Source organism: Acinonyx jubatus, chromosome A3 (genome assembly GCF_027475565.1).
Source record: "Acinonyx jubatus isolate Ajub_Pintada_27869175 chromosome A3, VMU_Ajub_asm_v1.0, whole genome shotgun sequence".
In the NCBI taxonomy this organism is placed as follows: domain Eukaryota; kingdom Metazoa; phylum Chordata; class Mammalia; order Carnivora; family Felidae; genus Acinonyx; species Acinonyx jubatus.
In genome coordinates this window covers 46,954,586-46,981,651 of record NC_069388.1, presented here as the reverse complement: position 1 = coordinate 46,981,651, position 27,066 = coordinate 46,954,586, and the positions used below count along the sequence as shown (strand labels likewise).

General features: G+C 39.1%; 1 protein-coding gene across 1 annotated transcript in view; it reads left to right on the top strand.

Annotated features, from left to right (window-relative positions):
* Positions 1 to 26,253, top strand: part of CD93 (CD93 molecule) — a 34,424-nt gene extending 8,171 nt beyond the window's left edge. The window contains exon 2 of the mRNA XM_015086626.3: positions 21,145 to 26,253. Within this exon, the coding sequence (XP_014942112.2) occupies positions 21,145 to 21,190 (46 nt within the window). The 3' untranslated portion in view covers positions 21,191 to 26,253. The remainder of the gene's footprint in view (positions 1 to 21,144) is intronic.
* The last annotated feature ends 813 nt before the right edge of the window (positions 26,254 to 27,066 follow it).

The window sequence follows — 27,066 nt, the reverse complement described above, 5'->3', positions numbered from 1 at the left end:
TATTTCAAATATGAATCATTTACAAGGAAATTCAATTTATACAGAGTTATATTTATTGCACAACAAAGTCCATTTGTAACAGATGACATGTAGATTAAAATACAAGACTCACATATGTATCATGCACATGCCAGGGAGTTTAACATGGATGGATGAACATATCAAGTTCTCAACCTACTTTTAAATTTATTCAGTAAGAGGGGACAGAGCACAGGAAATAAACCCACATACTCTAAGTCTCCATTAGCCCTTCACAGCTTCCTTATACCCCCAGGCCATCCTTTGTGGAGGAAATGATGGACAGGTAAGTGGTGAAAAGTGAGCAAAGGAGAGCAAAGAAATGAAAGAGCCAGGATAACCCATGAGGCCAGCAACCACTCCCAGGGAGCCTGAATTGACAGGATGCTCTTCACGGGGCTGCACATACATGTCCTCACCTGAGCCTCTGGGTCCCCACAACTGCAGCACCTTGAGCTGCTGCCCAACCCCAAATTCTAGTTTTGGGGTTTTTATTTGAAATCTGTCACCATTGACTTGGATGTCGATCTTCTCTTCTGGTTGAAACTGGTCCATAGAATTCAACTGCATGGTTAGAAAGAAAGAAGGAAGGAAGGAAGGAAAGAAGAAAGGAAGGAAGGAAGGAAGGAAGGAAGGAAGGAAGGAAGGAGAGAGAGAGAGACAGATAGAAGGAGAGGGAAGAAAGGAGGGAGGAATGGAGGGAAGGAATGAAGGAGAAAGAAAGGAAGGAATGCAAGAAGGGAAGGAAGGAATAGAAGAAACAGAGATTTTAAAAAAGGAGAGAGCAGAGAGATGGGAGGGAGAGAGAGAGAGGGAAAGAGAGAATAGCAAGGTAAAGGATGACTCAGCAAGATCATTGGGTCACCATTCACACATCTCCACTTCAGTTTGAGATATTTGGGGGCCATTTGTCCTCACTGCCATCTGTAACTTCCTTGACCACACTCACAGAAGGCATAGCTCTGTTTCGCCGAGTTTGGCTGAAGACCAATGCCCTTTGTATCATGATCCTGCCAGCTCTTCCTGCGAAGCACTGCTTATCTCTCCCACTTCACGTTTTATGCCTGTCCACATAATTCATATCATAATGTTAAGCTGATTGATGACTTGTGTGCTGTAGAAATCCTTCTATGTTCAAATAACAAATGAAAATAATAAAATTTGTGAGGTAGAGCAAATAATTGTGCCTTTTACCCTGTTTCACCAGGGTCTTCCTTTCCCAAAAACATTATGTCACAAATCAAGTGTTTCACTTTCTTGTCAAAGCAATCATCTGCCCTCCCAAGCAGATGACTTGGGCATCCTGGTCTGCCTTCTCTGGTCACAGTGTGGGCACCCCAAGCTGATGACCCCTGGACGTACCAGCCTGCCTCCTCTGGTCACAGCATGGGCACCCCAAGCAGATGACCTCTGGGCATCCTGGCCTGCCTTCTCTGGTCACAGTGTGGGCACTGCATGCAGGTTCTGCATGTTGACCACATCAGGCTCTTCCATTGACTTTGTCCCTGTCATCTTCTCTCATGGTGGTGTGACTTTGCTGACCTTTCTACCAGTTTTGCTTTCTACTTAAAACTGTGTGGTTAAGTGATTGATATGTATTGCCAGATGCTTTACCAATATGAAGTATACCTTTCTTAACAAGTTCATATCAATTATATTTTGTCTATCACAACTGATATACCTGATTAATTGGTTACATTTGTTGAATACTTTTTCATTTTTAAAAAATTAAAAACAAATGTTCAGCTTCTTTGTGTCTCCTTTGTCTCTTGTAAAAACAAAGCTGGATTTTCCCCTCATTTTATCCAATCAAAAATCTTTGTCTTTTAATGGGAGATTTAACCTATTCACAGTTACTGAGATTACTAGTAAATTTGCAGCAGCTTATTTTGTTTATTCTATTTTTAATGTGTTTTTGGTGCTTCTATTCTCTTTCTCTCTTTCTCTCTTTTTAATCAATTATTGGCTTGATTGACATTTCTTTGTCTATTTTCTACCTTAATAGTATGGAAATTTGTAAGGACTGATTGTATTCTTCAAATGACTCATCTTAATTTTTGCCTCATATACTTAAACCTGTATTTCTCCATTGATATCTAATGTTAATTAATAGCTATATCCTTCTCCCTGAAAAAAGAAATGACAAGAATACGTAGCAATCGTAGCAATCTGTGATTTCTTCTCTCTTCTTCTCAAACTACACTAACCTCCAACACTATCACCCACCTTCACTGCATCTGAATTTTACTGTTTGATTTCTATACATTTTTATGATCAACACCTATTTAGATGCTACGAATTGTACATGATCTCCTTCTCCACTCCCCCTCCCCTAATTCCAAGTGCTCTTGAATTTCACAGGAGTGGAGCTAAATACCAAGTGTTCTGGTTGGTTGTTTTTTTGTCTTTTACTGAGGGGGCAATTGAAGACTAGATTTGCTGCAACCTTGTGCTACTGGAAATACTTCTTTTCCCGACTGAATGATGGCTTACCTGGATAATGATTTCTGTAATATACAGATTTTCCTTGATTTACAATGGGTTTCATGCCAGTAAAGCCATTGTAAGTTGAAGATATTGTAAGTTAAAAGTGCATTTAATATGCCTGACCTCCTGCCGCCCCCCAACATCATGCCTTAGCCTAGCCTACCTTAAACATGTTTGGAATACTTACATTAGCCTACAGTTGAGCAAAATCAACTAACCCAAGGCTTATGTTATAATAAAGTATTGACTATCACATATAATTTATGGAATACTGCACTAAAAGTGAAAAGCAGAATGGTTGTCAGTGGACCATTTGTTGACCCTGGTGATGGTGTGGCTGAGTGGGAGCTACCCCTGCCCCGCATCATGAGAGAGGATTGTAATTCATATCACTAGCCTGGGAAAAGATCAAAATGTAAAATTCAAAGTATGGTTTCTACCGAATATGTATTGCTTTCACACTGTCATAAAGCCTAAAACCTAGGTGGAGTGATGGTAAGTTGGGGACTGCCTGTAAACTATCATCCTCAGGAACGCTGTAGATACGGAGCCCTTGCATTCTCGCAGGCTGTTCCTGGTGTGAAGGCTGATGTCATATGATTATTTTCCTTCACAAGCAATTTGTTTTCTTTTCTATTCTACTGCTGAATGCTTTTATTATTTTCTCACTTCCTTCTGTGTTCTGAGGTTTCACGTCAGGTGTACAGATGTGGTCCTTCTTCTCATCCTGCCTGTGCTAGAACATTCCCATCTCGGGAGGGTGCTTTATTCTGGCACTTTGTGAACTTGAACATGTGTGTGTTGGGGTGCTGAAGGGGTGCTGAATCCCACAAGGGGTGCTGAAGCCCACAGAGCTGGCCTCAGCCCAGAGTTTCTGAGTCAGCACGTTGGGGATGAAGCCCGAGAATTTACATTTCTAACAGGTTTCCAGGTGAAGCTGCTGCTGTTTCCTGGAGAACCTCTGCTTTATTCAGTTTAGGGCAATTTTCTTCTCTTACTATTGTGAGCATGCCTCTTGTCTTTTCTCTTGACTCTCTTATTCTGGAAACAATTTGTAGGTGGTTCTCTTTTCTGTGTCTCCTGACTTTTCTTTCATACTTTCCACCTTTCTGTTCTGTCTCAGTGGGTTATGCTCCTTCTCTCCAGCCTCCCAGGGATGCTTGCTCAGCCCTGCTTTTTTTCAATGCACTGGATGCCTTCTAACATAGCTTATAATTTCCTTTCATAATTACGATGCATTATTTATCATCCATATTTATATATATGCAAGCTCCAGAAGGCCAGTGGTCTTTGATATACCCCAGGCATCTAGACCAGGGCCTTGCATACAGTGGTGCTCAATAAGTGTTGAATGGTGAGAAAGCAGGGCATTGGAGCAGTATAACAGGCAGGGTGAGCCAATGCCACCCCTGGGTGGTCCTGTTTGCATCTTTGACATCTGTGACCTCTCTCTCCCCTACCAGCAGCCAGAGACCATCAACTGCCCCTTCACAGTCTGCTCAGCCTGACCCTGTCTGTCTCAGGATGCTGCCCATACTCAAGCCTTCACTACAGTTCCCCTGGACTGTCACCTTAATGTCCATCTGGCCTCCAGGCTCCTTTCACTCCAACTCCCAAAAGCAGAGCTAGATACAAGGATTCCAAAGCAAGTACTTTCCTTAGAAGTATGAGGAACATTGGTAGAGTCATGTAACCATGGAAGTTCTAGGAAATGTATTAAACCCAGAGGGGTCATTCCACCTGCAGGACAAGGGAACCAGGGTATTCATACACTGATTCCTGTCTGTAATGGGGAGGGGGCTGCCCTCAGGGGTGGTGGTGAGTAATTGATGGCACTTCCAGATTACCAAACATATGGGTAGAAGGGCTGAGGAAGCCATCAGGTACAGGGATGGGGCACAGGCAGATGGGACTTGACCCGCACTCAGTGAAAAGCCTAAGGGCTACAGGTTAAGCACTGGCAGCATCCTCACCTGTCCCTTACATCCAGCTGAGACACCCCTTCCTTCTTCCACAAGTCATAGACTTATTTTCTCAGGGGGAATCAGGACTCTAAGAAAGGGGTTCTCTTTCTGGATTGTTCTATCTAATGTCCTCAATCACTTAATTCTCAAGTGCTGGCTCAGTGGCTATGGCCTCCTAAAAGATTATAAGGTGCTAGAGGGAAGGGACTGCATCCTTATTGTGCCTCACACAGTGCTTCACACATAGTTGAGTCATAAATATTCTTTAAATTAAAGACCAACTGGATATATTATTTCATGTGACATGTTATTAAAACCACATAGGGGAAACCATTCATTTAACTTTTACTACTTACTGGATGTGAAAATAGTATTTATTGATTGAGAAACAGGCCCTATTACTATTCTCACTTTAGATAGGGAAGTGAGAAACCTGCCCATGGTCACACAGATGCCAGCTGATGAAGTAGGGATGGAAGCTGGTGGTGTCAGTCTTGATCACTAGGTTTCACTGCCTTCAATTAACATGAATGGGAGCTATAATTGAAAAAGTGTCAACCAGCAACAAGCTAGACTGGTTGTCCTCTCAACCTATTCAAGATAAGAAAGGTGGAGCATGAAGCAATTGTGGGTAGTTTTAATAATATTTTATGTCCAAATGAACATACTTAAGCTTGTGCATTCCCCTGACACACATATACAGAGACACACACAGACACACACTGACACACACACAAGTACTGGGACTGGAATCTCTACAAAGCTGCCTGCCATCCCCAGAGAGATTGTGCCACCTGCAACTCACCATGATCTGAGGGCAGATCCCATGACCACACCTTCACTGATCCCCAGAGTGGTCATCCATCTTCTATCTGGATCAAAATGATGTGTTTGTGTATGGCAGAGGAGGAGGAGGGAACAAAGCATGTGCGAATCACCCTGTAGTTGTGCCTTGCCCTCAAAGCCTACTTCTCCACTGAGGCTGTCATGTAAGCCCATGGGAATGCAGCAATCTTTTCAAAACTATAGACTAGTTTCTTAAAAACCTGAATATACATGCATGATGTAGCAGTCTCCTCTTAGATATTTACTCAAGGGAAATGGAACCATCATCTATACAAACTCTTGGCCACAGATACTCACAGGAGGTTTATTTATGGAGGCTCAACCTGCAAACTACCTAAAAATTCATCAGCAGGTGAATGGATAAAGATTGAGCTTTTTACCATACAGTGAAATATTCTGAAGAAGACGAAAAGGAAGAGGAAGAAAGAGGAGGAGAAGGAGGAGGAAGGAAGGGAAGGAGGAAGAGGTGGAGGAGAAGGATAAGAGGAGGAAGACTTTTGTTATACACAACAATGACATGGGTAAATTTCAAAAGTATTATGTTTTGCAGAGTAAACCAGACACATGAGACTATAACTCACATGATTCCATGTCTATGAAATTCTAGACTGGGTAACACTATTCTATCATGCTAGAAAGCAGATCAGTGGTTATATGAGAGTGGAATGAGAACTGATCACAAAGGACCTTGAGGGTACTTCACGGGAAAAAAAATTCTGTTTTGATTGGGTGGTGGTTACATGAGTGTTTGTATTTATCAAAACTCATCAAACCATACCTATAAAATGGGTACATTTTATTGTATGTAAATTACACCTCATTAAGTTTATTTTATTTTTTATATTTCTTAAGTTTTTTAACTCCAATATAGTTAACATACAGCGTTATATTAGTTTCAGGTGCACAATATAATGATCCAGCAATTCGAGACATTAGTCAGAGCTCATCATGAAAAGTGTACTCTTAATCGCCTTCGCCTATTTCATCCATCTCCCCAGCTCCTCCCCTCTGGAAACCATCATTAAGTTGACTTTAAACTCTTGGTTAGTGATGTTATAGATAAAAATAAAAGTTTATAAGTTGTGATCTGTATTTTTTATGGAACAGGGAACCATGATTGAGTTGGGCTTCATTATTGCAGAGGTAATAAAAAATGAATGACTCTGAAGTTAGCCTTGAACTGTATGAATTGTCTCCAATGCTGGTTACTTGTCTATATCTTGCACTCAGCTTTAATGATTGGGAGGTACCTCTTCTGTGACCAATCTTCTCTCTACCTCTCTCCAAGGTAGCACAAGAAATATTAATCCCCTTCATTTTGCTGACCTCCATCAAAACATTCAATAATACCATGAAGAAAATATCTTGTCTGCTCCACACCCACTTTCCTCTCCCGTATAAGGAATATGGAGTTTTAAAATTCACATTATTGGGTTATTTCTTTTATCACCACCCCCCTTCTGCACTTCTGTAAATCATCTAACTACACATTTCCTTCTTTGAGATGGCCAGTCAAACCCTACCCTTTGGCTTTAAGCCGAGTACTTTTAGGGAAGCGGCTTTTTACTACGGAAACAACTTTTATGTTATTAAAATTCATAAGTAAAAACAACTTTAGAAAAGCTCTTGGTTACTGCAGATGCCAAGTTGGAAGTGAAACCAGTGTCAGCCGGAAAGTCATGGCCTTTCATTAAGATACTTTTTTGCATTGCACAGAGGAGACCAGATGCCCAGAATGACTTCTTTAATGCTCACAGAGACTAGATTTGATGCTTAATGGTCTGTGGCTGAAATTAAGTGTTGTTTGTTAACTTTAGATACATGATGAATGGTCTTCACCATGAGGCATTTATCCTTTTTGAGCACAGAAAAAAATAGTTCATTTGGGCCTTGTTATTTCAAAATTTGGAGTCAGAAGGTCTAGAATCAACTCATGAGTTAGTTGAACAAACAAGAAAACAAACCATAAATAAATAAATAAATAAATGTTCATTGGGGAAATGAGTTTGATGAGAGATTTTCAGCTAAGCTCTTTAGCTTAACTAAAAATTCACCTTTTAAGACACTTATCTCAATGCTTATATGCTATTTTGTAAAACAGATATGAATTACAAATAATTCTTACATGAATGGAAATGAATCAATATCTGTTCTGGGTATTTTATTCTGGTTCCACTTGTATGTGAAGCAAACTCACAATATTTAGCAGTGAATTTGACTGCACATAATAAAGCCGGGCTGACATTATGCTTATTTCTCTCACTTGATAAAGAGTTCAGAGATGGGGACTCTAGGGCCCCTGCTCTCTGGGTCTTCCAATATTTTTGGTCCTTCATCACCAACCTGTGGCTTTCATATTCATGTTTATGGCATGGCCCACCAAGGCAGTCCTTTTTCTTTTCTTGTTTTAAATTTTGAAGTAAGATCTACCTGCAGAGAAAGGTACCAATCCAGACTATACAATCTGATGAGTTTTGATGAATGCATACACCCTATCACCATCTCTCCAATCAAGACACAGAACATGCCATTACCTGGCACACATCCCAAGCTCCCTCCAGTCGTTTCTTACCCCAGAGACAAACACCCTCCTTTCTATCACAATGCATTACTTTTGCTTCAAGAAAATCATATTGATCGAATCAGTTTACTAGGTTTAGGCCTATCATTTTGTTGTTTGTTTTCTGCCTCTCTTGCCTGTTTTTTTTTTTCTTTTCTTGTTTTATTTTGGGTTAATCAAGTATTCTTTTTTTTTAATTACTAGACATTTTTTTGAGCAGTTTTAGGGTTATGGAAGAATTGAGCTGAAAATATAAAGAGTTCCCGTATAATCTTTCAACACTTAACCCAACACTTTCCCTGTTAGTAAGATTCTGCATTGATGTGGGACATTTGGTACACTTGATATGCCAATATTGACACATTATTATTACCCAGAGTCCACAGTTAACATTAGGATTCACTTTTTCTGTTGCATATTCTATGGGCTTTGAAAAATGTGTGATGACATGTATTCATCATTACAGTGTCATGCAGAGTATTCACTGCCCTAAAAAAACCCTGTGCTCCACCTGTTCACCTCTCCCTCTTTCCTCCCCTCTGAAGCCCTGGCAAAAATTGATCTTTTACTGTCTCAACAGTTTGACTTTTCCTAGAAAGTCATATAGCTATAATCATATAGTACATAGATTTTTAAGATTGGCTTAGCAATATGGCTATACTATGGCTTAGTATTTAAAGTTCCTCCATGTCTTTCATGGATTGATAGCTCATTTCTTTTTAATATAGAATAATACTCCATTGTCAGTATGTACTACAGTTTATCTGTTCACCTTAGGACATACTGGTTGTTTCCAAGTTTTACATTATCAATAAAACATAAACTTTTGTGTGCAGGTGTTTGTGTGGACATAAGTTTTCAAACCATTTGGTGGGTAAAAAACCTAGGAGTGTGCTTACTGGGTCAGATGATAAGAGTATGTTTAGTTTTATAAGAAACAGCCCAACTGCTTTTCAAAGAAACTGTTTCATCTTGCCTTTCCACTAGCAATGAATGAGATCTCCTGTTGCTCCACATCCTTGCCAGCACATGGTATTGTTAGTGCTCTGGATTTTGGCTAATCTAATAGGTGTGTAGTGGTATCTTATTGTTGTTTTAGTTTGCATTTCCTTGATGACATGATGTGGAACATCTTTTCAGACACTTACTTGCTGTCTGTGTATCTTCTCTGATGAAGTTCAGGTCTTTTGCCCATTTAAAAAAATGGATTATTTGTAGTCTTGTTGAGTTTTAAAAGTTTTCTGTATATTTTGGGTAACATTTCTTTTTCAGATATTTGTTTTGATGATATTTCCCAGGCTGTGGCTTGTCTTTCCATCCATTAAGAGAAGTTTTAAATTTTCAGTATATTTTACTAGTGCATTTTTATTTTTCTGTTGGGTGTCAGGAGTTCAGCTGAGCTGGAAAGAGAGAGAGAGAATCTGTCAGGTGTAGGAGTAGCTGATTAAAACAACAATAAGGCAAAATGAAAGAGGGGTGCCTGGATGGTTCAGTTGGTTAAGTGTCAACTCTTGATTTTGGCTCAAGTAATGGTCTCATTGCTTGTGGTTTCAAGCACTACATGGGGCTCTGTGCTGGCAGCGTGGAACCTGCTTGGTATTCTCTCTCTTTCTCTCTCTGTGCCCCTCTCCTTCCTGAGCTTTCTCTCTCTCTCTCAAAATAAATAAACATTTAAAAAAATTAAAAAAACTAAGTAAGCAATGAATCCTTTAATCACTTACTAAGACAGTATATGCAAGTATCTAAAACGGGAGAAAGTGCTGAACCCCTGTTCCATTTTCTCCCATGGAGTTGCATGGGTAAGGGGTCAGCTAAATCAACACAAGCATGGGAGTGGTCTCACTGTGGAGGAAGCCCTGAACAAAAGGCTCCAGAAGTTTTATGGGTTATGAGGAGGTAGAGTCAGAGAAGGGGAAGGCTAGGAGTGGACTGAGTCAGAGTGGGGAAAAGTCTTCAAGATTCTCCTTGGCTCCCAGCCCTGCCCATAAGGAGACCTCAGCCAAGGTACAGGAAAAAGACCTCTGTCCAGGCCTCAGATAAACAGACCTAGGAATGAAGGCATCCAGGGCTAGGAATGCAAATATGTAGGGAGCAGCTCCATCCAGGGGGTCTTGAGTCCTGACTGCACCCCCATTCAGAGACTGCAGTGCACTGGCCATGCCTCAAGTCCACTGTGGGAGGGCAGCTTCGCCCATGACACCCATTAGCTAAAGTCTTTGCAATTACCTACAGTCAAGCTTGAAAATTTCAGCCTGTAGATGGACTTCCCGTGGGTATTTACAGATATTCCTGAATATTATTATTTTATTGTTGCTTTAGAAATTATATCTAATCACAGTCTGTTTAGAATTAATACTGTACCACCTTGTATGAAATAACAAGGACTTAAAACAGTATAATTCTATTATGCCTGTCTTTTGTATTTTTTTGGTCATGTGTTTTATATCTACAGAACTTATAAATCCTACAATACAATGTCATAGTCTTTGCTTTAAATTGTCAGTTGTTTTTGAGGGAGTTGAGTAAATGTTATCTTTTATAATTATTCACATATTTACCATTTTGGATGTCATCCCAATTTTCATGAGGTGTCATTTCCTGTCACCTGAGAGCTTTCTTTAGCGCTATTACAGTGCACATCTGCCAGCACTGGATTATCTTAGTTTTCTTTTATTTGAAAATGTATTTACTTCTTCTCCATCCTTGAAGAATATTTTATCTGGGCATAATATTTTGTGTTGACAGTAGCTTTATTGTTTGTTTAACTACTTTAATGATATTGTCTCATTGTCTTCTGGTTTTCATTATTTCTGATAAGAGATCAGTTTGTTTTTCTCTAGCTACTTTCAAGATATTCCCCCTATTGTTCCTTTTCATCAATTTGGCCATAAGAGACATAATTATGGTTTTCTCTGTGCTTGCCTGCTTGGGGCTCACTAAAATTCTTGGAACTAAAATGTTAACAAAATTTGGGAAATTTGGGAAATATGTCATCAAATACTTTATTGTTACATTCTTTCTCTGTCTTCTCTGCATCTAAGACTCCAATTTCTTATTACTGAAGCTTTATTTATTCTTTCTGAATCTATGTATCTTTCTATTCTTCATACTGATTGATTTCTACTGAGTTATATTCAAATTCATAAGTTTACTGACTTATCTCCTTACTATTTCCTATATCATAATGTAAAGTTTTCATTTCAGATATTGTAATTTTCAGTACTAGAATTTCCTTTTTTATCTTTCATTTATTTGCTGAGATTTATTGTTTACTCAATATGATTATCTTTTCCTTAACTCTTTGAATATGCTTATAATAGTTTCTTTATAGTTTTTATCTGTTAATTACACTTTTTGATTCATTTTAACACCTGTTTTGTTGATAGCTTTCTCTCTCTCTTTTTTTAAAATTATGAGTCATTTTTTCCTGTTTCTTTTTACATCTAGTATTTTAAATTTTATGGCAGACTTTGACATACCTTGGAGGCTCTCGTTTGTATAATTTCCCTCTGTTCTGTGAATTTGACTTTTATTCTACCAGGCTGTTAAATTCTTGGTTGATTACACAGAACTTGTGAAGACTTGGTTTTATGCTTTATTAGGGTATGTATATTTTGTGTTTTCTCCCCTTAATCCTAGAGTAAATTCCTTAGTTCTGGGATATAATCTTTACTTCTAAAGTATGGCTTTTTGGGGGATTTCAGTGAAAAGCCCAGGTGTTTACCAAGCCCTCCTAACTTGGTGATACTTAAACTTTAAACTCTGCCTCCCCTGTGGTGGTCAGTGGAAGACATATATGCTCAGCCTTTTCATTCATCTGTCTGTTAATTTCCACTGGGCTTCTTGGATTCTCCTTCCTGCATGTATTTCATGGGGTTAGTCAAAGCTTTAAGTGGAGCTTATATTTAGATGATCTGGGACTCTTCCCTGTGGCTTCCTGTTTTCCAAGATTACCATCTTAATATCCAGCTGTGTAAACCCTGAAATCCATCTTTTGACACTTCCAACCAATAACACAAGACTGCCTACAAGTGTTTTAGTTACCCCACGTTCTGTGAATTGGGGGTATGTTCAGGGAAAGTATGAATAACATGGATATCATCCAAAGTAATTTCCTCCTTCAAAGGGTTAAACCCCTGCAGTTTCTGCCTGGTTTTGGTAATGCCCCAGTGCCTTCAAATGGCTATTTTTCATATTTTGTCCAGAAGTATTATTACTAGTGTTTTGTTTTGTTCTACCAAAACCAGATCCTAAGCTTGTCATTTTTGAAGAACCCTCCAAGTCACTCACCACGTGTTTTTATGCTCAGTTGGCTAGAATTGGACAACATGACCTTCTCTAGCCCAAGCACTGGAAGGGACATTAAAGTGTAGGGCTTGTGGATCGGGAAAGGGGGGTGTCATAAAGTGTCTGCCACACTGCCATTTAAAACATTCTCTAATTCAATTTTTTTCACATTTTCAGACTCACTTTTTCTCTCCCAACAAGACAAACACATCCTCCTATATCCCATCTAAATAAATGAAGTTTGACACAATAATTTTGGATTAAAACTGAAGATTTGCCCAGGAGTTTTGTATGACCTTGATGTATAGATTATTGAAGATGATCATACATCCTTGTAAGCTTTAAGATTTGAGGACCATGGATCTTCATAGCAATTCCCTGCCAACAAGGTCTGGATAGGAATTTAATAGCAGTATAATTGCTGACAGCAGCATAAGCAGCAACATCTATTTTCTCTGTAACAAATGTCTGACACTTTCCCATACATCTGCCTGGTTCCACTGCCCATCCTGGATGTCCATGAGGCAGACCCAGGAGTTCAGAGTAACCTTGATTGTGTCACCTGTATTGTGTCATCTAACCCTAGGATGTGGTTTTTATCTTTACTTTGAACGGGAAGGGAAACCGAGACTCAGAGGTCCTAGCTATCATGAAAACAGAGCGAATAGTAGTAATGATTATTTGGGCCCATCCTATGTGCTTGGTATTGTGCTAAATGTCTTCATTATGCACTAGACACTATGAATTATGCTCGATTTATAGGTAGAGAAATTAAAGCTTGATGACATTTAAGCAATTTGTCCATTGTCACAGCTATCAGAACCAAGATTTAAACTGAAGCCTATCTGATTCCCCATAACTTTGCTCTTAAAGCCATGTCACTCCCTAGATGTTGATGAAAGACTATTACAAGGAAACACAATTCTGGTTATTTTACTAGGCACAGTATAAATTGTATCATTCAAAGAGAAGAACTTTGTTTACCCTGGATCAATAAAAAGGAAAGCAGGGAGTTTTATTTTACTCTGATTGAAATCTATTAAGAGCTAGTTTAGGACAGAGTAGATACCAAACTGTGTGGAAAGGGCCTGGTGGAGGTAAGAATGGGGGAGGGTACATGTGGTGTGTGTGTGTGTGTGTGTGTGTGCAGACATGCGCACATCTCAGAACATTGGCTGCAAAACAAGTACAGATTGAAACATACCAATCAATGGATCTTTAAATTCATGCCAGTTGCTAAATGAAATGGAACCTTGCATCAAACTCAGGTGCCGAGAGCTCAATAAGCTCACCGGTCTCCCTCTGCCAATGTGCCTATCTGTCTTTCTGGTTGAATGGGACTTCCCATGCTGTCTCTTCCTTGCACATCCCCTTCCTCAGCTTTGGCCTTGCCATCACCATCTCCTTCTGCCACCTGGATCCCTGTGAGAGTCTCCCAGTAACCATTGGTATCCAAGACCTCAGCAGCCCTTCTCATCTCCAGAAGGGTCCTAGGACTTGGACTATTGGTAAGTGGGTGCCAAAGGATGGAAGGGTAAGAAGTTTATAAACACTGTATAATGTAGCTGAGAAAGCCATTAAGAATCTTCTCCTAGACAGGTTCTGAGACACATTGCTGAAGGTGGCTTTCATCCTCACTGCACAGAGGAGGAACCTGTGGCACAGAGAGGGGCCTTGCTCCAAGAGTCAGCTCTAGAAAGGGACTGGAGAGGGTCTGCACCAGACTTCACTAAGGCCTAGGTCTGGCTCTGTCCCTGCCCCTGCCCACGATGAAGACACCAGGCAGCTCACCTCCAGAATTTGCTTGTTTAATCTGCTCATTTGCTTGCACTGAAATGAAGGAGTGTTGGGGGAGGGCCGTGAGAGGATCCAGAAATATTCTAAGAGTTCGATAAAACAGAAGTCCTCAGAGCTCTAGATTCTGTACTTCTTTAAATCCTCCCTGCATGTTTGTGGCTCCTGTGGGCACTATATTCTGAAGTTTACTAAAACCATCATGTATTTAATTTCTGAAAAAAATCAGAGAAGGTTTTTCAGTGGCATGAGGCATTGACTAGTAAAACCAGTTGCAAGCTAACCCTCATGCACTGTTGTTGGGAAGGCAAACTAGTGCAGCCACTGTGGGAAACGGTATGGCAGTTCCTTTAAAAATTAAAAATAGAATCACCATATGATCCAATAATTCTACTACTTGGTATTTACCCAAAGAGAATGAAAACACGAATTCAAAAAGATATAGGTACCCTCATGTTTATTGCAGCATTATTAATAATAATCAAGATATGGAAGTAACTCAAGTGTCTGCTGATAAATGAATGGATAAAGAAGATGTGATATTTACAGATGGAATTTTATTCAGCCATAAAAAAATAATGAGATCTTACCATTTTTAACAACACAATGGACCTAGAGGGTATTATGCTAAATGAAATAAGTCAGATAAATTCTATGTGATTTCATTTATATGTGAAATCTAAAAAACAAAACAAAGAAGTAAACAAATAAAAAGCAGAAACAGACCCATAAATACAGAGAACTGTATGATGGTTTCCAGCAGGGAGGGAGTTGGTTGGTTGGATGGGCGAAATGGGTGAAGGAGGTGGGAGATACAAGCTTCCAGTTATAGAATGAAAAAGTCACAGAGATGAAATGTATAGCACAGGGAATGTACTCAGTGGTACATTGAAGGTACTTAATAGCACTATGTGGTGACAGGGGTAGCTACACTGTGGTGAGCATAGCGTGACATATAGAATTGTCAAATCACTATTTTATACACCTAAAACTAATGTAATTTAGTGTGTCAGCTATTCTTCAATAAAAAAACAAAGACAAAATATCTTCTCCTAGACAGAAAATAATCACTTGATAGATGGTTAAGACTTCCTACTATACATAAAATATTGTAATAGGGATATTAGATTTAGTTGTAGCCTGCAGAGAGCCTACAAATCAGTTGAGAAGCAGATGTACCAAAAAGAGCAATAAAAATAATAGACTTATTATTTTTTAAATGTTGGAGCTTGAGCGAGGCTTTTAAGCTCAAGTATTTGAATACATAAGGGCCAGAACAGGCTGAGATGAACAGAAGTAATTATTCATTCAAACAAGTGATATCTATTCTAAGCCTAAAATGTGTGATGGCCATCATGCTCTACATCTAAGCATAAGTAAATCACATGGACATGATGCCCACCCTATGGAGCAGATAGAAGATAAGTAAACAAAATAAATATGTGATTACTACCTATGTGTGTGTGCATGCACATGTGTGTACACAAGTATGTGTATGTATGTATATTTACATGCTTACAAACATTAACTGAGGAATAAAATAAATATATTTGATGGATGAGATAAGGGAAATGGCAGGTGGTGGAAATAAAAAGGGTGAAGCAGTGGTGGCTTGGGCATGGTGCTGATAAGGAGTAAGAAAGGCACAGACATGCAAAGTGGGAGATTGAAGACAGCTACAATGAGGAGCAGCTGGCACAGCCGCCCAGGGCAATGTGGGTCAGACCGCTCAGGAGCTGAGTGGAGGGAAGTGGCTAGGGTATAGAGATGGAAGATGGGAGGGGAAAGCTTCCAGGAAGTTCCTTAGGAATACTAAAGAAAGAGTTTACATGGAAGGAAGGCTCATGAAGGGGAAGAGTGAAACAGCCTTGGAAGAGCACATAAGAGCTGATTAGAAGGAACCTCAGAGCTGCTGCAACTCCCCAGAAGGATGACAGTATGGGTGTTGTTCTGCTGGGTGGATGAACTGGGGCCTTTACAAGGCTCTTCCTGTGGCTGTCCTTAAACTATTCCCTGACTTAGAGAAGGATGAAGTCACAGAACAGCCGCTGTGGTTGCTATTACAGGTGTCACACAGATGGACATCCACCTAGTGCCTAAAGTAAATGCTTATTGCATATTCAAGATTGTCATTTGTCAATGGAGCAAAGTGAGTCTCCCTCAAGTTAGTGAAAAATGTTTAATGGAAAGAGGGTATACTCCCCTAGCAATGCCATTTTTCTGACATTTTGTTATGAAAATGTTCAAACATGTAAGTGAGCATCTATACACCCACCCAGATTCTACCACTATATTGCACTGTAATTATTTTATCACATGCCTACCCATCTATACACCCATTGGTAAATCTTATTTTGGGTGCATTTCAAAGTAAATTGCAGACATCAGTACACTTCATCCTAAACACTTTAGCACATGCCATTAACTAGAGTCCAATAATTATTTATGGTTATGTTTTTCTTATGAAGTAAAATTTACATACAATTAAATGTATACATTTTAGGCATACCATTCTGTGACTTTTGACAAATATGGATACCTTCATAACTCACATCCTTATCAAAGTAAGGAACATGACCATCACCCCAGAAAGTTTCCTCACCCTGCTTCTCGGTCAATTGTGACCACACACCCAGCCCCAGGCTCTCACTAGAGGCAACTGCTACTCTAAATTTTTTTCCCCACCATTGATTAGTTTTTTAGAAAACTTTGTGAAAAATGGAATCAGAGCTTACTCTTGTTTGTAAATCTGTTTTCATTCAGTACAATGCTTTTTAGATTCATCCTTGCTGTTGTGTGTTTATTCCTCCTAATTGCTCAATAGAATTCCATTGAATGGACATACCACAATTCACGTATCCATGTATCCTTTTAACTACTGAGGAACACCTGGACTGTTTCTAATTTGATGCTGCATTTCACAAGACTGTCTTGCCAGAGTCTTGACACATCAGAGACAAACTCATCCTGTGGATAAGGGTATACTGCACTTCCTTTTAAAGGGTTAGAAAATGTCAGTGGCAAAATATAGAAAAAAAAACATTTTCTTACAACATAGTTGATGGTGACATTTTTATTACCAGGCACCCTGCTGGGTGGCATTCCTGTTAACAGAAATTTTCTTTCCGTCTATTAGATTGCTAAAGCAAATAAAATCTCTCCATAAATGAAGGACTGTTATTCTTTGCAGTGCTTTCCTGCTTGTGATCACTTATTTTTGCCATAAACATTGCTCAAGTTCAACAGCATTGCTCTGTACCAACTCTGAAACTGGAGGAAAAACTGACATAGCCTTTTACTATGTTTCAGGTTTTCCAGTGGTTTAAGGTATGTGCCTTCTTAGAAGACAAGATGGTATTTCCATCTTTCAATGGTTTGGCTAGGGGAGGTGACTATCTTAAAAGTAAAATTAATTGCTGAGAGAAGGGAATTGAAAGTGAGCAATAAAGAATGTGCTGGTCACTGTGGAAGCCACAGACAACTATGTGGGGTCAGACCACCCACACTGATGTCATTGAGTGAGTAGACATCGAAGCTTTAGATCTTGAATCCAGCTCTGGCTTCTGGAGAGGCATAGGGCAAACCAAATCTGTGAAGAGAACAGCTCAGAGAACCTTTTTATTTCCATTTGTCTTTCTTCTCCTACTTCAAATTCTCCTGCTTATCATTAAATTAAGAAAAAAAAAGAATATGTGGTATTATAAGTAAATTGAACCTTTTAAACTCAGGTTTGGTGGCCTTGCCAACCAATTTGAGAGACACAGATTTGCTGCTAAATCCAGCTACATCTAATTTAGATGACAGACAAAAGATGTGTGGATGTGGATTTCTGACACTCTGCTGTGGTAAGTGAGGTGCCACAATTGCACCTGGCCAAGAAATCCTCTTTGAGGATTTATGACATTGTACTTCTCATTCATCTGCCCCAGGAATCAGCATACTATTTTGTAATTTTAAGTGTGAAATTTAAAAAATTGAATGAAATTCAGAAATGAATTTTTTTTTGAAATGATACTTTTAAGAAATAAAGTTAGGGTCAAAAAGATGAATGGTGTTTTTAACTCATGTCATTTATAAGCCCCTGAAGATTTCATGAAACATGGTCCAGATAATATCTTTGACGTATTTGACCTATGTCAAAATCAGAAATGTTAGGGTTATTATGTCATTTCAACAAAATGATTTTTTTCCTTGGTTTTATTATTAACCCTTTATTATCTTTGGATCTACAGCCTCAGTCTGGTGGGCCCAATTGTAATCACAAATTCCTTAAAATATGGAAGAGGGAGATAGAAAAGTCAAAGAAAGAGATACAACAACCAAAGCAAAGGTTGAAGAGAGATTGGCAGGTACTAAGCTGTTGGCTTTGAAGACTGAGTGGACCATGGGACAGGAAATGCAGACAACCTCCAAAAGCTGGAATGTTCTCCCCTAGAATCTCCAGAAGGAACATGGCCTTACCATACCTTGATTTTGAACTTCTTACATCCAGAAGGAACTGTTAGGATAACAAATGTGTATTGTTTTAAACTACTAATTCATGGTAGTTGGCTACTGTAGCAATAGGAAACTAACATATTCCCTTGCATACTAAGATTATAACTAAATTATAGGTATTTCCAAGTTTTTTTAAATGTAGCTTTGTTCTGTAATATAGTAGTGACAGTCACCAAAAAGTGATTTCTAAAAGTGCATGATAAGCAGTGTCTGAACTAGTATATGTCTGCAGGACAGTGACCTTGGCTCCCATTTGCCAACCTTGTATGAACTAATTCATGGGACAGAAGCACCTGTGCAGCAAACCAGATTGAGCTAATTAAGTAACCAAAGATGGAAAGGGCTTATTTCTGCCTTGGATGTGGTGAGTTCAGAACATGGAGGGCGATGTTAAGCCTAGGCTCACAACTTACTGGAAACTACATGACTCAAGTACCAAGTACCTGATGGGGATCAGTCAAGGCAAGGCCAACTCTGTCTGGGAGCCATGGGGAAGCTTTGTGGCCTTGAACTGAAAGAACTGGAACAGTATTTCTCTCTCTTTGCAGTTCAAAGCCTCCAGTCATTTTACTTCATCCTTCCCCAACTCCAACTTCTTAAACACTCTGGCTTCTCCTTTCTCCTTTTTTCCTTCTGACTCTGTAACCTCTTTTTCACCCACCAGATTTGTACAACAGTAATAAATACATCCATAATGGGGCAAAATTTAGAGCTGGGGTCCCCTCTCTGCCACGGCCCCTTACATTTGAATAAGTGCTACTTCAGTTGTTGGGTTTTTACCTTTCTATCTGCATATCTTCTTTGAACTAGAGAAAACTCTTATAAGCAAGGTCTATGTCATCTGGGATTTTTCTTTTTTAATGTGTTTAAGGCAGGGATCAGCAAACTATGACCTGTAGGCCCAATCTGGCCTGCTGCCTGTTTTCATAAGGCCTATGAGCTAAAAATGGTTTTTACATGTTTTAATAGTTAGGCAAAAATCAAAAGAAGAAAAATATTTCATGACATGAGAACATTGTAAAAAAATTCAAGGTCTACAAATAAAGTTTTATTGGGACACAGCACTTTCATTCATTTACATATTGCCTATGGCTGCTTTCATCTATGATGGCAGAGACCAAATGACCAGCAACACCTAAAATATTGAATATCTATCCTTCTTTGTTGACCCCTGGTTTAAGGGATATGACCTAATGAACATATAGAAGATACTATTAAATGATGTATTTGACTAAAAATAAGGGTCAGGCCTTGAAATTTAAGGAAATTAGATCAGATAAATGGCAATCCGGGAAGCTATACTTTAATTTATTCAAATTTGTACCAACTAGGCATGTGACTGGTTGCATGTAACAGAAATCCAATTATAGTGGTGGAATCAGAAGAAGGTTGATTTATCTCCCCTAACAAGAATTCCAGAGGTTGATTGTTCATGAGTGGGGCTATGAGTTCTTAATGCTTTTAGCATCTTGGATTTCTTCAATCTTTCTGCTTTTATCCCAAAGCATGACTTTCAGCCTCATGATAGTGATGCCTGCTGTACCTTCTTCTTTGTGGCTAAATTCTAATTCCAACTTGATTGGCTTAAAAGTTTATCTCCACTATTTAATTACAATAAGATTTGGGTTAGATGTGGCCTTGGAGCCAAAAACTGTGGTTGCAGGGTCTATGGATGTGTTGGCAAAGCCAGGACCCAGAGTGGAAAGCACAGAAGATGAGGTGGGGTGGTGAGGATGTGCTCAGAGCCTTGGAGGCCACTTTCATTCATATCTCATACACCATGAGCCCGTGGTTCTCATGGGTATACATCAGAATCCGCAGAAATGCATGCTCAAATCCAGATGATTGGGCTCAACCCCTGGAGTTTCCGATTCAGGAGGACTGGGCTGGGCCCAGAATCTGCTTTGCTGACAAGTCCCATGATGATGAATGGTGTTTACAGCGAGAAGACATAATTCTGATGTTAATGGTTTTAGGAGCACCTTTCCACACACTTAGAGAGGATCATTGAAACTCTAATGGAGGGCAGGGCAAGGAGCTTCTCATCTCAATGAGGCCATTCAGTTGCCCTGCTGGTTCCTCCTCAGGCACAACCATGCTGGGGGACTTGTGTGTACCAACCACCCAGGATCTTGTCAAAGGCAGATTCTGATTCAGAAGCCATGGGGAGGAGTCAGACACATTGCTCTAACAAACTTCCAGGTGAGAATGCTGGTCTGGGGATCACATGTTGAGGGACAAGCCTGCAGGAGTCTGCTGTCTCCCTCCTCTTCCTCAGCCTGCATCACAGCAGGGCCACCCTGTTTCCAACCCAAGCTATCTTCCGCTCTGTTGGAGGCAGCAATGCCCAAATATTCTGGGGGTAGGGTGTCCACATCTTTGTCAATTCTAATGAGCCCGGGAGAATATCTATATTGAATGATGTTTTCAATTGCTTGGAAAGATGCTGGGCCACTTTCTCAGAATTAGGAAGTCAAATATTTTTTTTCAATTATTATTTTCCCCCAGATTCAGAGATTTCTTTATTCCCAACAAAATAAGAACTTTTAGATTACAAGATAAAATATGAAAATGATGTCCAAACTCAGAACTACAGGCAAAAGAACAGAAAGTGCACACATTGTGAGAAAATAGAGAATTATAGAATGTTTCTGTGGCATATTTCAAGTTCTTCATTTACTTTATTTTCAGCTGTGTGCATTTATCTGCTTGCTGTAGAACCAGCTGGAGTTTTTAATTTGCACCATGAATAATGCTGCCAGAACTTTCCCTTGCATCTATTGGATCCAAGGTTCTTCAGTAGCCAGCTGGTCACCAGAAGTGACCATAAAAGCAACAACCAGTTCCAAGGAAAATCATTCTCCTGTGGAATAAGACAAGGAAGGGTTCCTCATGTTCTGGAGAGCCCTTTGAGGGACTCTGGAAAGCTGGGTCTTACTAAATGTCCCAGAAACCCCTTCCGAAGAAGAAGAAACCCTGATGAGGAGTCTTTGCCAGTGCTTCTCTGGAATCTGGCTTCAGAATTATTCTCACTCTGGAAAGTATTCACAGGGACTTGGGTGTGGACTGAATGCTTCCCCATCTCCCCATGGGTGGGCTGGCTCTGGATGCAGGTGAGCAGGACCTGAAGCTCCCTCAGTGGGGATCTACTCCCTTTCCTCTCCCTCAAAAGCTTGAGGAAGCCTCAAATACGTGCAGGCCTGTGGGTGGAAGTGGAATTTCTGAGTAACAGACTCAAATGTTGGCCACCTTGAGCCCAGAGTAAAGCTGCCTCCTTACAGTGGACTGTGGACTGTGACTCCTTTACTCCTCAGAGGGCCTGTGTTCCCAAGTTCAAGATGTTCCGAGTCAAATCACCCAAAGTTGTCAAACCATCCTGCAGGACTGCAGCCACCAAAGGTGTGTAGTAGCTAGTCTGCAACCCTGACTGACCAGATATTGATGGAAATAAGCTATCTAACTAGCATCTAGGAGTTACTAAAAGAATTCAGGTCTGTATTATTCAATAACAATCTGACTAGATAATGGGAGGGGGTCAAATTTTGATTGTTCCCATGACTAAATTTTAGGAAGATTTATTGCATAGCAGTAAATAGCATATTGATTATATTGGACAGTGCTATGCTTATGCTACAATGCCAGTGTTGAGTAGTTACAACAGAGACAAAAGGGCCAGCAAAGCCTGACACATTTACTACCTGGCCTTTTACAGAGGAAGTTTGCCCTGCACAAAATTCTTCCCATACCTGGGTCTTAACTGGTGCTCTGATTGCCTTGCCTGCCACAACTCAAAGCAAGAAACCACAAGATGTAGCAACTAAATAGTAAATTGGTAGTTATGTTGTGGGTGCATTAGGATAGGGCTCTACTACATAGCCTGGTTGAATCTCTGTGATAGAAATCTGTTCACTTGTGAAATCATTGTTTGGGGAAGCATGTGTGCTGAGATCTGGGATGCAAAAATCTAAGTTTTTCCTAAGTCCACAAGGGCAACTCTCCTGTGATGCTGCTAAAGACACTTTCATTAAATGCTTCAAAAGCAGTGAGCTAAGAGTGACTCAAAATACATTCTATTTTGCATAAGACTTCAAAACTTAGGTGGCATATTATTAACAAATTACTTTCAAAGCCACTAGCTTTCAATTGCCAAAAAGTAATTTTGCCTTCTTTATAAAGAATTGGAGGGGTGCCTGGGTGGCTCAGTCAGTTAAGCATCCGACTTTGGCTCCAGTCATGATCTCATGGTTCATGAGTTCGAACCCCGCATCAGGCTCTGTGCTGACAGTTCAGAGCCTGAAGCCTGCTTCAGATTCTGTATCTCCCTTTCTCTCTGTCCCTTTCTTGCTTGTAGTCTCCCTCTCTCAAGAATAAACATTAAGAAAAAAAAAGAATTGGAACCCATTATTTATGAAGAACATGTTTGTTGTAAAAAATATAGAGGAAAGTGAAAATCATTTGTTATGCTTCAACACAGATAACTTTATTAATATATACACATATAAACTATATATTATGTGTAGTTTTTTTTCTAAATCAGATCATCTATTTCCATAGCTTCCCATCCAATGGATATATCTGTTATAATTCATTAACTGTTCTTTGTATGCTAACAAAATATTCAGGTTTCCAATTTTCGAAAAAGATTATGTGTAGTTAGTTTTATGACAGATGAATGTTTTTGTTGCTGGATTTCTTACATTTAACACATTTAAAGTACATATTAAAATATAACTTTGTTACATAGCATTAAAAATATATAAGTTCTCTTTTCTTAATTTTATAAGTAAGGTATGTTTTCCACACATGCTTCACTTTTAAGCCTCTCATCCTGCATGTAGCTGAGCCAAGAACGTATCCCACAGGAAATGTTTGCCAGACGTCAAAGCATATTTGACGTTTTTCAAATAACGCTTTTGGATTTCTTGGCTCCCTTGTGAAGAGTATCTTCAAGGACAGAGCATTCCTTTCAAATATGTATTGTGTTTTCAATAAAAACATAATCTGCTGTGAATAAATATTACATAAAAAAATAAAGGGAGAGTCTAAAATGGCATACATACACCTTGACGAAACATAGTTCTGGAAATTTCTATTTGACTAACCAAGATAGTTCTGCATTTTTTTTTTACCTCAGTTGTTCTTAATTCAGGGGTTCCATAAATTTAATAAAAAATATTGCGTCCTTATTTTCACTAATCTCTACCTGAAACTTAGCGTATACTTCCATTCTTGGGGGAGAAAAAGTTATCAGCACTGAAATCACAGATACTTCACACCACACCATGGTTATTATTCTAGAACTCTCAACATCTTGTTTGCACTGATCGCCACTTTGAGATTATGATATTTATGTGATACACCATAAAGGTCTTGTGATTTTAAAATCCATAAAGAAGTATGTGTATTTAATTTCATGTATTTGTTTCTTTTTTATATTCTTCTAACTATATTTCAATATGATTGGTACTCTTTGTAATTCTGTGTATCATCTCACATACAAAAATTAACTCAAAGTGGATAAGAGATCTAAACGTAAGAGCTAAACTAGAAAACTCTTAGAAGAAAACACAAGTGTAAATCTGATTCATAAATAAAGGATGACTTTTCATCTATTTAGAACTTAACATTTTTTATTTTAACATTGTGTGGTTTTTGGAGCAGCATTGACCCCTCAACAATTCAGGTTTGAGCTATATAGGTCCACCTATATGGGAGTTTAGTGCAGGACTGTGAATGTATTTTCCTTATGATTTTGTTAATAATTGTTTTTCTCCAGCTTACTTTATTGTAAGAACACACTATATAATACGGGTAACATACAAAACATGAGTTAATCAACTGTTATCAGTAAGGCTTATTTTCAACAGTAGTTAATTACCAGTTAAGCCTTTGGGGAGACAAAAGTTAGATGCAAAGTTTTGGCTGCATGGAAATGGGGGAGTGACAGCCCTAACCCCTGCATTGTTCAAGGACCAACAGTATACATTTTACACTTCTTTTGTTAAATTTATTCTTAAGTATTTTATTCTTTTTGATGCTATTGTAAATGGAATTGATTTCTTGATTTTGTTTTCAGTTTGTGCCTTGTTACTATATAGTAATACAATTGATTTTTGTGTGTTGATACTGTATCCTGCAACTGCTAAACCCATTTATTAGTGCTTATAGTTTTTAAATATTTTCCTTAGGACTTTCTATGTACAAACAAGAGAATGTCATTAATGAATGTATATAATGTTATTCCTTTTTTTTTTTCTGATCTGGATGCCTTTTATTTCATTTCCAGCCTTAACTGCTCTGGTGAGAATCTGCAGGACACTTGATAGCAGTGGCAAGAGCTGACATCTTTTTCTGTTTCTGATCTTCGGAGGAAAGTTTTTAGTATTTGATGATTAAGTATGATGTCTGCTGTGGGTTTTTTGTAGATGAAACATAATTTTACTAACAAAAAAATGAGCCAAGAAAAGATTGCCCATTTTTACCTTGCTTCTTGAAGAAAGCTTGGGTAAGAGTCAAAATTTAGTAAAATATTTGCTCTGCCATACTGACATGATATTGTCTATTGAATAACATTTGCTTATCAGACATTTATTTTCCAAGCTTAGACCCATATATTGCTGCTTAGCCACAGAGTCTTAATTTTTATGGCTGCATTGTAGTATTGTTATGGCTTATAAATATTATGTTTTTACCTTTGTAATTTCTTTCTTCCTAATTTCTAACTTATTATAATTAACATCAAGGTTAAAAATAAGATTGATGTATCTATTAGTCAAGTACTAATGATGGTTATATAATTTTAGCACTCCTCTTTTAAAAAAAAAGTAATGTTTTTATTTTGAGAGAGAGAGAGTGAGAGAGAGAGAGAGAGAGAGGGCACTCTCTGGGGAGGGGCAGGGACACAGAATCTGAAGTGGGCTCCGGGCTCTGAACTGTCAGCACAGAGTCCAATGTGGGGCTCGAACCCACAAGCCATGAGATCATGACCTGAGCTGAAGTCAGATGCGCAACTGACTGAGACACCCAGGTGCCCCATTTTTAAATTTTATTCATTTTTGAGAGAGAGAGGGAGACAGAGAGACAGAGACAGAGCTAGTGAGGGAGAGGCAGAGAGAGAAGGAGACACAGAATCCGCAGCAGGCCCCAGGTTCTGAGCTGTCATCACAGATCCTGACCAGGGCTCCAACCTATGAACTGTGAGATCATGACTTGAGCTGACTGAACCAATCAGGCACCCCTTAATACTTCTATTAATGTTCCCCTTATAGATTCTGATTGCAGTTTTGACCACCATTACCTTGAAAACAATTGTGAAACAGCATCCTTTGAACCTAAGAAAAGGACACTAATGTGCTTCCAGCAATGGCTGGTACATTCAGGTGACATTATCTGACTGTATACAGCAGCACCATCTAAAAGAAATTTTGCTAATGATCAAATATTCTGTCTCTGTAATGCCCAATCTGGTAGTCACTAGCCTATGGTGCACCTGACATAGGACTGGTGACACTGAGAAATAAACTTTTAACTTTAATTGTAATGACTTTAAGTTAACTAACCACAGGTGATTAGTGCCTATCATATTGGATAGTGTATGCAACTTTTATCTGCCTTGTCCCCAAGTTTTTCCAACATCATTTTCCATCCAAAGGTCCTGGAACTTTCATCACCAGCAACAATTAGTAGTCAGTCATGTATCTCCACAGTCTTGATGTTCTTAGCACCTGGAATTGTGCCCTCTAGTAGGTGGTTTTTCAGTAAGTGATCATGTTGGAACTACAAAGTTCTTTTCAAGTCTTTTAAGAAAAAAGCTGCCTCCCACACTTGAAAAAGATCTTTGGCTAGCATATGTCTGGGGCAACACATTGCCCTTGGACCCCCTCCTGCATCTGGACTCCTCTCCACTTCTGTTCTAACAACATTCACCGGTAGTAACAGCTGTATTTGTTGAATAGCTGCTATGTTACAAGGAAGGTAACACCCCCTGTTAATAAATTTTCTAATTTCCATGACAACCTTGTAAATTAGATATTATACCTCCAGTTTGGGGAGAGAAAACCAGAGATTTAAATAACTTAAATTCCAACAATGGGTAAGTGACAAAATCAGGGCTCTGATGTACTGCACATTCTAATTCTTTCATCCTAAACTGAGTTAGAGAATCTTACTTTCACCACTGACTAGCTGTGTGGCCTTGGGAAGTCACCTATTCTCCCTGACCTTCAGTTTCCACATCTGTAAAATGAGTTATTGATAATGGATGCCTCCAGCCAGATGGGGAGTAAGCCTGAGGCTTACTAAGAGCCCTCTTGGTACACTGGGGCACGGGCTCTCTTCAATTCCTTCCTTATTCCTCCTGGTCTGTGAACTTATTTTTGTCCTTGATTTTATTTTCACAATTGCTTATTGTTATTATTGGTAAAAATGCTCAGCTGAATTGCATTTTACCCAGTAGACATTTAGTGAGTCTCTGCTATGGTCAGGAGCCATGCAGGGTGTCGAACACAATCAGTGCTGAATTCAAATTATAGAAACCCGAGTATATCCTTTTTCTAGCTAAAATTTGTTGAGAATTTACCATGGTTCAGCCATTCTGACTGCTTTACATGCGTA